The sequence below is a fragment of the Juglans microcarpa x Juglans regia genome, chromosome 6S, assembly GCF_004785595.1.
Source record: "Juglans microcarpa x Juglans regia isolate MS1-56 chromosome 6S, Jm3101_v1.0, whole genome shotgun sequence".
Taxonomy (NCBI): Eukaryota; Viridiplantae; Streptophyta; class Magnoliopsida; order Fagales; family Juglandaceae; genus Juglans; species Juglans microcarpa x Juglans regia.
The window spans coordinates 15870631-15881116 of record NC_054605.1 but is presented as its reverse complement, the minus strand read 5'-3'; the positions used below and the strand labels follow the sequence as shown (position 1 = coordinate 15881116).

The window sequence follows — 10486 nt, the reverse complement described above, 5'->3', positions numbered from 1 at the left end:
CATTCATTTTATTTATATCGTAACACTCGATTCGTAAAACAAAATTAATTTTAAAATTTTCTAGCAAATTAAATATTGTTATGTCAATAAAATAAATGGTTTACTTTGCACACTGGCTTCAAATATAATTTTTCTTCTCTTTAAATATCACAACAGTTAGTTCTTAATTCTATTCATTTAGCTACGTTTGGATGCTGAGACGACCTCAGATTATTTGTAAAAAAGTAATGAATAGTAATAAAAAATAGTAAATAATTTGTGAATAATAATTAACTGTTTGTAAATAATAGTGAATAGAAAAAAGTGATTTGAGACTACTTCACTTACCATCTGAACAGTAATAGAGTAGTTTGAGATTACTTACTAAACACAGGTAATTTTTCAAATATTTCTTTAGTTTTTTAAAATGCATTTCTTTGTTACTCTTTACTTGAGTTTTAAATTTTTTATAATATTTTTAGCTTAATTTTTTAACATATAAAAGAAGTTACGAGTTACACTATATTATTACAAATTTTTTAAGAAAGTAGTGGAGTATCTAAGTTTATTAATAAACCCTTTTATTTTGGTGGATAAATGCTTAAAAATAATAAAACAAAAAAATGTTTTGCAAAAAAAATTCAAAACCAAGCTATTGAAGAAAAACCCTACTAATAATAAACCCTACAAACGTGAAAATGAAAGGCATTGAAAAAGCCAAGCTATTGAAGAACAATAAAGCCTATAAACGTGAAAATACAGCAACTACATGTAGAAAGATAAATCCTATAAACTACGGTGTTTTGTATTAGAGTAATGGTACAAGCCAAGCTATTTGTAAAAAAGTGGGTTTTATTAATAAAAATAATATTTTTTTACACTTTTTTAAAGTAAAATTTATTTTTTTACAAAAACTTATATGACACTTATCTATTTTAAACACGTATAAATCATTTCTCTTTATATTATCTAACTATTTGACCTGCCTTTGGTCCTTATTCGAAAACTTCTCAACTGCATGATTAATAGGCAATTTGTCTTATATTTTAATTATTCTTTGTATCCGGGCTCTAATTCCAACTTATCATAACATTCGTATGAAAATGTTACTATATTACTCAACGTGACATTACGTTGTAGTGTCACATGACTTATTAAAAATATTAATATATATATTCAAAATAAAATAACGTTTAAAAATTTAAAAAGATGAAGACTAAAATCTTAAATTATCTTTATCCTTTTATATTTATATTTTTAATTTTTAATTCTTTTAATAAATCACGTGGCCCCACATTGTGGTTACACGTTACGGAGATAAATTAGGGGGCATTGTCCCTTTTGTATTATTTGACAATAATGTTTAGAGAGGTGTTCTTATATTCGGAGTCCTTATGCCGGCACACCTGCCAACTTGGATTTTTCTTTTCCCGACCTAAAACACGCGTTTTGAAATATGAAACAACAGCATCATTTCTCATTTCAAATTCGGCTCCCCCCAACCCCAAGCAATCAGTTTGCTCTCTCCTACCCCAAATCTCTCCCATGTTTGTGACGCCCTCCACTGTTTGGGGCCACCGAGGAAAGAGCAATCCCCTTCCCCTCCTCATCTCTTGTTCTTCTTCTTCTCTCTCTCTCATGCCACAACCTAAACTTTCATGTTATTTCTTTCCCACTATTTGATTTCGCTTTCCAGGTAAATATCTTTCCATTTCTAATGAATTTGTATCTTAGCTATTCTCTCTCACTCTCTCTCTCTCTCTCTATATATATATATATTCATTTTGCTTTCTTAATTTTGAGATCTTTTTATGTTTTTCTTGGTTGTGTGCTTCTTGTTTATGTTGGAATACAGAGGAAGGTTGAGTGAGGGTTTATGTTGTTGTGGGGAATCGACTTTCAAGTAGATTTTTCCTTTTGGACCATAACACCAGTCACAAAGGGAAAGTCCTAGTAGATTTCATCGCTGTCATGTGCTTTTCCTATTTTTCTTTCCACTTCTTCCTCGGCTTCCCTTCATCTTCATGAAAAAAAAAAGTCAAATGAACTAAGAAAGTTGGTTTATGAACTGAGAGAGAGTAGAGGGAAGCAACGAAATGGAGAGAGACAAGCGACGGAGGGAGAAGAACTTGAAGGCGTTCTGAAACTGAGAGAGATTTGAGAAGAGATGAAGGGAGAGGAGGAGGGAGAGGGGAGTTCTTACATTGAATCGTGCATGGCTCCCTGACTGGATTTGTCAAGTACATCGGTGTGCGGTGTGCTGTGGAGAACTGACAATTTTTCCTATAAATGATATTTGAAGTTTAAAGTATGCAATTATCATTCACTTTAAAAAAAAAAAAAAGAAAAAAAAAAGATAAATCTAGAACATACATGAAAAAAAATATTTTTTTAATGATAAAACTCCACTTTTTTCAAATTAAATGTGTGAGATTTGCATATTTTAAAATTATATCTGGCAATACTCAATGTTGTAAAATTATTAAGAAAAAATGCGATAAATGTTCTTATTCATCTTAGGCGCTGTCATTTCTAGTTACTCTTGATGTATCATTGTAAAATCATCACTTATTTCAAAAACTTAATCTGATGAGAATATGTAGATTTGATTGTTTATTTTATATTTTAACACTCCCCTTAGGTGTGGGTTAGACTCTCCTTCAATGAGTGACCTAACATGAGAAATGTTTAATTAAATGTGGTAGAGTGTAGAATGAAGGTTTGAATTCAGGACTTTTACTTTGATATTATGTGAAATCATCACTTGTCTTAAAAATTTAAACTAATAAAAAGATATAGATTTTATTATTTATTTTATATCTTAATAATCATAAGTGGTTGTCATGTAAGTATTTGATAGAAGAAACCATTTGAAAATAAATAATTTTTTAAAAATATTATCAATGAATATTATGAAATTATGAAAATACACTAAATCCTACTAAAAAATGTTGTTAATAAATATTGTGAAATACTTTATATATCTAACGTATTCTAGACCTTTGAAGTCCAACACGAGGGAATGCAACTCCCAACTGCCCAATGATTTGTTAGATGCCTCTCTTTATTACCGTCGATTCCTTTTGTCTCCTCGTTCTCCGCAGTGTTATCAGCTCCCTTAAACTTGACTCTCCCCTTACCATGGCAGGGTTTTCCGGATCACTGTAACCAAACACTAACCTTTCTGCCATTTTTCTCAGGTAAATTTTACTTTGTCTCTTATTTTTCTCGAGAAAGTTAGGCTTTGGTTTTCGATAATACGTGGATAATGAGCTTCCGGGATCTCGAGGCGGGCCGCCCCTCGGCTTTGAGGCGCAATCGCATCAATGGCAAGCAGGACTCCACTCAAGCCGTCGCCTCCGGGATCTTCCAGATCAACACCGCAGTGTCCACCTTTCAGAGGCTCGTCAACACGCTCGGCACCCCAAAGGACACGCCCGAACTGCGAGAGAAGCTGTGAGTCCCGTTTTCTCGGTTCCCGTGTCTGAATTTTGCTTGGAAAAATCCAAGGGTTATTTTTGCATTACTTCATACATATATAGCGTATTATTCGCATGTGTAGGTTGAATCATGTGGGAGTTGCGTGATTTGGTTGAATTGATTTTTTGAGTTCGAGTTTGGTCTTCAATAGTATGTTGGAGGGAGAATTCTTGATTTGGGATTTGAATAATTGGGTTGTAACAGGATATGATCCCATCGATCTAGCGGAAGCAACGGCTAAAACAAGATAAAAAAAGATCTTTAATCTCAAGGCCCAGAATGCATAATCATGGATTAGAATTTGGGAAGTAAACCTATTGCGTTTACGGTTGACGCAATATATTGCGTTTACGGTTGATACTTCGTATAAAGCTCTGCTTTTGAAGGCAATGCTGATTTAGTGTTTTTTCGTAGGTGCTGGTGATGAGGGTCATCTGGGAAGTAAATGTATTGCTTTCTTGCTTTTGGTTAGCTTTGTAGTGAGGATTGCATTGTAGTATGGGAATTTAGAGGTAATGTATGCTGGGGCTACTTCTCCGTGACTTGGATACTTTGTTATTGTGAACGCACAGTTAGCTTATTCAGCCTCCTCTGATCTTCCTATTAGTTGGGAGTTGTTTTTTTATAAGTATTTGGAAATTGTAAAATAATAAAATGGTTCTTTGCTATGTGCTGTCTTATGCTCAAAATAAAGGGCTCAGCATACTCATTTTAAGACAAAGACGGGCTTTTAGTTGTCTAATCCACCCATATTTCCGGCATGCAAGAAGATCAGGTTATGCTTGGGTATTAAGATGACAAGTCTTAATGGTATTTCTCCTCTTGTTTTCTTAATCGCATGCTCTCTAGTTATCTTCCTTTGCAGGTTCTAATGTTCGGTTTATCACTTCAATTTATTTTTTCGAAGTAAGGATAAAATGGCTGTCTCATTTGGAATGTGCTGTGTTTGGTGTGGAAGTTATGTGTATGATATACTTGCTATGTGCTGTCCTTTTTCTTTTCTTTATTTCGTCCTGTTAGGACTTCAATTTCTTTTAAAAAAAATTGATTAAGTGTGCTGACTAGATGTCTTGTGTAATTTTTGGATTATTCATGATATACACGCATACATACCTACACAAATACCTCACACATATATGTTGGGGCCACAGTTTCCTTATGAAAGTTGTTTTTCTTTAATTTTTCATCATCGTTGGTTGGTCTTTGTCCAGAAAATCATGGAATGATGAATTTCCATCTTAGTGGTCCTCATATCCATATTTTACAGGCACAAGACAAGGCTACATATTGGGCAATTGGTGAAGGATACTTCAGCTAAACTTAAACAAGCAAGTGAAATAGATCATCATGCAGAAGTTAACGTAAGTAGTCTGTAATAGCTACCTCTACTTATAAAAAAAATTCAGATCCCCCCTTCCCCCCTACTTCCTCATTCTGTCCAGCACATTCCTGCCTGCTTATTCTAAATAATGAAGAAACCTTATTTGCCTTCATTTAAGCGATTAAGATGCAAGTGTGACTATAGTTACCTTTGGTTTACCTGTGATTGTATGGTTGTGTACTGAAGAAGTGTGAGGCCACTACTTTTTATACTGAATATCTCATGGGTTGTTAGGAATTCCATAGACCTGGTTAGTTGAGAATATGCTTACATCTAGGTGGCTGTTAGTTTTAGGGCAGGCTATGGATAAGAATCCTACGTGAGTATGAAAGTTGAATGGATATTAGAAGCACACTTGTATGGTGCTAAAATCAGAAGCAATTTCATTTTAGAATGCATTCATACTTCTCTTTTGTCTTCTTTTGTTTTTTTTATTTTATTTTATATATATATTAATGATCTTGAATGCTCCCATCTAATTCCAGGCCAGCAAAAAAGTTGCCGATGCTAAACTTGCAAAAGACTTTCAAGCAGTGCTGAAAGAATTTCAGAAGGCTCAACGTCTGGCAGCTGAGCGGGAAACAGCATACACTGCTTTTTCTCCCCAAGCAATTCTTCCTTCCAGGTATCTGTTGGAAGCTTTAACAACTTAGCTTGCAGCTTTGTTAGAGCGTTCCTCCAGTTTGTTCCTTCCTTTTAAGTTTGTGTGTTTGTTAATGCTTGCAGAAAGCAGCTTTTTGAAAATGAATCAATTATACCAAATAAATGTGAATTTTATTATGAATGGCATTTCTATATAAATCTTCCTCAAAATATTTTTGTTTTCAGCAATTTATTGTTATGTAGTACTAGCTTGTGCAGCTCACCCACTGTTTGGCAATCCATTTACTTTATAATTTTAAAGTTTCCTGGTTATGTGATATGAATCTTAGAATTTTGGTCATTTCCTACAGCTACACGGCCAGTGAGATACATGCAAATTCAGATAAGAGTCCAGAACAGCGTGCTCTTCTCGTGGAATCTAGAAGGCGAGCTTTGTTCATCGATGATATTTTGTTAATTTCATCCATTTGTGTCCTTTTCCAATTGTTTAAAAAAAAAAATATTTCTGTTACCGTTCAATGTTCAACTAAACTGGCATGCATAGGCGATGCTCTTGCATATGTCCCATAAAAAAAAAATTAAAAAAGGGTTCAAGCTTCTATTTCCTTGCTCTTGAACGTTTTTGTTATATACTGTATTCTTTTTTTATAAGTAAAAGTAAAACTTTATAATTGGAAAAGGCTTAGCCCAAGTACATAGGAAGTATACACAGAATGAGCCTAAGTACCACTAAACACCAATAAGGGATACAAGCAAATCATGAAAACTGCCCTCATTACTTATAAATACCGAAGCCCAAGAAAATAATGTATTATAAAAAAATCTCTTCCGCTCCTGGTCTTCAAAGTACTTCTTATTTCTCTCCATCCACAAACACCACATAATACAAAGATGAATCATCTTCCACACAGCAGCGATGTGAATATTTCCCCAATAGCTGTCCAGCACTTCAAAATTTCCACAACTCACCCAGGCATAGCCCATGCAACACCAGTCTGGTTAGTAATCTCATTCCACAAGAACCGAGCCACATCACAATGTAAAAATAGATGATCCATGGATTCCCCATTTTTCTTACACAAGAAACACCAATCCATAATGACGAGACCACGTTTCCTCAGATTGTCATTGGTGAGGATTCTCCCAAGAGAAGCAGTCCATATAAAGAAAGCAATCTTAGGAGGGACCTTACACTTCCAAATAGCCTTATAAGGAAAACAATGATCATTAGAGAATCCCGAAAGGGCCTTATAATAGGAACAGATTGAGAACCTAGAATTCCCATCTGGAGTCCAAATCATCCTATCCTCCATCACATTACCAAAATGTTATATACTGTATTCTGTTCTAATTTTGGATTTCAGAACTTAATGGTGAACTTATGGTTGTATTTGGAGTTTAAACCAAAATTTTTTAATTGTGATTTATCTCCACCTTTAATGATTAAGTATACATGTACCCTTCTAATCTATGTACTTGTTTAATTTGATGCCCCAAATGCGGAGTTCTTTGGTTTGTTTATTTTGAATCTTTTTGTCTTGGTGAAGCTCTATGTGAGATGGATAGATGATTTCCCTTTATCTTTAGAATATTTAATTATAGTCAAGATCACATTATTTTGACGTTGTAAAAGAATATGTTTCTGAACTGAAAAACACTATAGACACACAAGAATCCCACAAAGGGATCCCATACACTGATGTGGCACACTGGCTCCCTCTTCTTTTTTTTCCTCTCTCCCCCCGTGCCTTTCTCTCTCTCTCTCTCCCCCCTTTCCCCGTGCCTCTCCCCTCCTCCCCCTTTCCCTCTCCCTTTCCCAACCCTTCCCCACCCCCTCAGCCTGAAGAGAGAGAAAGAGAGAGAGAGAGAGAGAGAGAGAGAGCTCGTACTTGCTGGTGACGGAGGCAAGGTAGATGACTGGGCTGTGGTGAAGGGCAACGCCGACGGGGGTCAAGGAAGGTGAGGGGTGTGGCAGCGACGTCAGCGAGGGGTGAGGAAGATTCAGCGGCAACGTTGGTGAGAGGTTGTGGCAGCGACGTCAGTGAGGGGTTGGGAAAGGGAGAGGGAAAGGAGGAGGGGAGAGGCAAGGGAGAGGGGGGAGAAAGAGAGAGAAAAAAGGTAGACGTGGCAGTGTGTGGGATCCCTTTGTGGGATTCCTTTTTATCTCTAGCCGCCCTCTTCCGAACTTGACATTATTTGGGAAAGATACTTCAACCTCCTGTAGGCTTAACAGAATTCGTGGACCTCCCACGTATTTGTAGAATATACTTCAACCTCCCATGTGTTGTCATATGTAGCAGACAATTTAAATCCAATGTCATGAAGAGATAAAAACTATTAATGACATTGTTCAACTAATATGAAATGCCTGAATTCTTATAAGAAGAAAAATAAAAGGCCTCAAATAGCTCAGTTTTGTTATTCTAAGATGCATGGTAATTTTATAAGTTCTTACTCCAAATTCAATCCTGTATGTTCCACACACGGCTATATATTTTTCTTTTCTTCCTTTTCCCCTTCAAATGAAGCAATAAGCATAATCCTAATTTTTGTTTAAAACAAAATGCCAAGTCGGGATCATAAACATATGTTTTTTGTTGATAGAATCCTTCAATGTGGACTGAAGTGTAATTCTAGAAAACTTTTTTTGATGACTAACCTCACCAAGACAGGGCTCTTCGGACCCACCCCTGGGGAGTAGAACTTGGATAATACATGACTCCACTCCCCCACCAGAATTGTGTATCAGGTAATCTTGACTGAACCAGGATCTCTGAGTCTACAGCTCATCTCAAGACCTCTCTTTGTCCACTAGGTTGCACCCCCGATGGGGGTTTAATTCTAGAAAACTCAAGACAGATCTCTGTATTTCTGCCTAAAATTCTTTCCTTTTCCCTAAAAGTGCTACATATCTAATGCCCAAAGAGCATTGCTGTTGAAACCTCAACCATGAAGACCAATTTGCGTCTGCCCAACTGCCATTAGCTTCTTGCTGCTCTATATCTTGATTTCATTAACCAGTCACGCGAATTGAGTTTGGAACAAGCTGCCTGCCCATAACTTCTAAATGATTTACTGCAGACAGGAGGTCTTGCTGTTGGACAATGAGATTGCCTTCAATGAGGCTGTAATTGAGGAAAGGGAGCAAGGTATACAAGAAATCCAGAATCAAATTGGTGAAGTGAATGAGATCTTCAAAGATCTTGCCGTGCTGGTTCATGAGCAAGGAGCTATGATTGGTAAGTTGTCTGGCTTATGCACCAAAAGTTGACAATATTTTGCCAGTCTGGCTCATGTTGTCACATTTCAAGCATATTTATTTTGTAGATGATATTGGCTCCAATATCGAGAGTTCTCAGGCTGCCACTTCACAAGGGAAATCTCAACTTGTGAAAGCATCGAAGACCCAAAGATCAAATTCATCCCTGGTAATTGTGACAGTCCTTTATTTTTTTGGGAAAATGACAAAGGGTGTTGACTTCCAGGACTTCATGCATCCTTTGCTGGGATGACCCAATCTAAATGCTGTCCATTTTACTTGTTTTATGATAGGCTTTTCCAAAAGCAATTCTAAGTACCAAAATTAAGATTAGGATGGCCAAATAGCTATCCATCGACAATGCTAGGCTTTTGCTGCCATTGTTTATGTAGTTCTCTTGGTTTATCAATGAGCTTAAAACGTGCGCCATATGAATATTCAGTTTAGTTATACTGCAAGGGTTCCAACACTAGTATTTAAAAGGCATAGAGTGTGCTTGGTTCTTTAGGTTGGAGGCCTGACTCTGGAGCTGATGATTTTAATGATCCCCCTAAACCAACCCCCCAACCCCCCAACCGGCCATGGCGACAAAGAAAAGAGAAGGCAGCATCAATGCTTAATTGATAAAAAGCAGTGCTGATCAATAAAAGGAGGAAAAAAACAAAAAAGCCATAGAAAATATTTTATGAACTATTTTCATCTGTGAACCAAATGGTCTCAAAATTGAATGTGCAATCATATTAAACAAAATATACTTTTCTGTGCAGGCGTGCTTGCTCTTGGTGATATTTGGGATTGTGCTTCTCATTGTGATCATAGTACTTGCAGCTTAATCCAATTGTCGAGCAAAACTTGGCGGTGCTCAGCAACAAGATAGTATCCCTTTATTAATTTCTTTTAAAAGTATTATTTTACGAGACATCATGGCTGACTGAAGTGTGTCACTTCTAGTGCAAGCTGGTACATAAATAGGGTGTCTGCTTACTGTATTTGGATGCTTTCATGGGGTGGGATAATTGTTCTCCTCTAAGGTGTTTGGGGGTTTCAGGATGTGTTACAGCTAATTGTGTAATTGTCCTTTATCCTATATATAATTAAATTCGTTATTCTTTGCGTTTTATTGTCTTCTACATGCCATTCAAATGGTAATGCCTTTTCCATGTTTCATTAGTTTCTCCATACGGATGTCTTGTACACAACCATCCCAGGCTCATTTGACTTTGTGCCTCTCCTGTCAGGGAAACTGAACATGATATTATTATTGCTTTTTTATTATTATTTTATAAATTATCAAACGACAAAATGTGGTCAGTATATAACATCTGCAACATTGCAGTTGTAGTTGGTCAACGACATGCATACTCCAGTGAATGTTATTGTCCGTGTGTAATGTTTTCTCACTCAGGATCCAGAGATGACCCAAAGAAAAAGATTTATTTCGATAATTAGTATTCATATATTTACACTTTTACTTATAAGACTCATTTTATTAGTTTTTTTTTTAAATTCAAATTTCATAATTTTTAGCATATCATTAACTTACATGTAGAGAAGTTTTTTATAAATTTTTTTTAAGTACATTTATCATTTTTCTTCGATAATTATCATGTGCGTGTAGGATACCTTCACAGTAAAAGGAAGGCAATCGTTTTTATCCACTGTTTATGAGAGATTCTCGTTTGATTATACAATCTATATCATCTAATCATTAGAACTTTTTCAAACTTTCATATAAAATACAATAAATAATTCAAAATTTTTAAATCTCAAAATAAAAATAATAT

The 10486-nt window shown here is 35.7% G+C and overlaps 1 protein-coding gene across 1 annotated transcript; it reads left to right on the top strand.

Moving 5' to 3' along the window:
• Positions 1–3047: 3047 nt before the first annotated feature.
• On the top strand, positions 3048–9808 carry LOC121237122 (syntaxin-22-like). Its single transcript, XM_041133706.1, has 7 exons — positions 3048–3435; positions 4727–4820; positions 5326–5465; positions 5794–5868; positions 8525–8682; positions 8771–8871; positions 9470–9808. The coding sequence occupies exons 1-7, from the start codon at positions 3248–3250 to the stop codon at positions 9533–9535; spliced, it is 822 nt and encodes a 273-aa protein (XP_040989640.1). The 5' UTR covers positions 3048–3247; the 3' UTR covers positions 9536–9808.
• The last annotated feature ends 678 nt before the right edge of the window (positions 9809–10486 follow it).

What these genes read in the sequence shown, in the direction of transcription:
- LOC121237122 (XM_041133706.1), top strand. Translation starts at nt 3,248, where the DNA reads ATGAGCTTCCGGGATCTCGAGGCGGGCCGCCCCTCGGCTTTGAGGCGC. An exon ending in CCCGAACTGCGAGAGAAGCT is followed by an intron (nt 3,436 to 4,726) that starts GTGAGTCCCGTT and finishes CATATTTTACAG; the next exon opens with GCACAAGACAAGGCTACATA. An exon ending in CTTCTCGTGGAATCTAGAAG is followed by an intron (nt 5,869 to 8,524) that starts GCGAGCTTTGTT and finishes GATTTACTGCAG; the next exon opens with ACAGGAGGTCTTGCTGTTGG.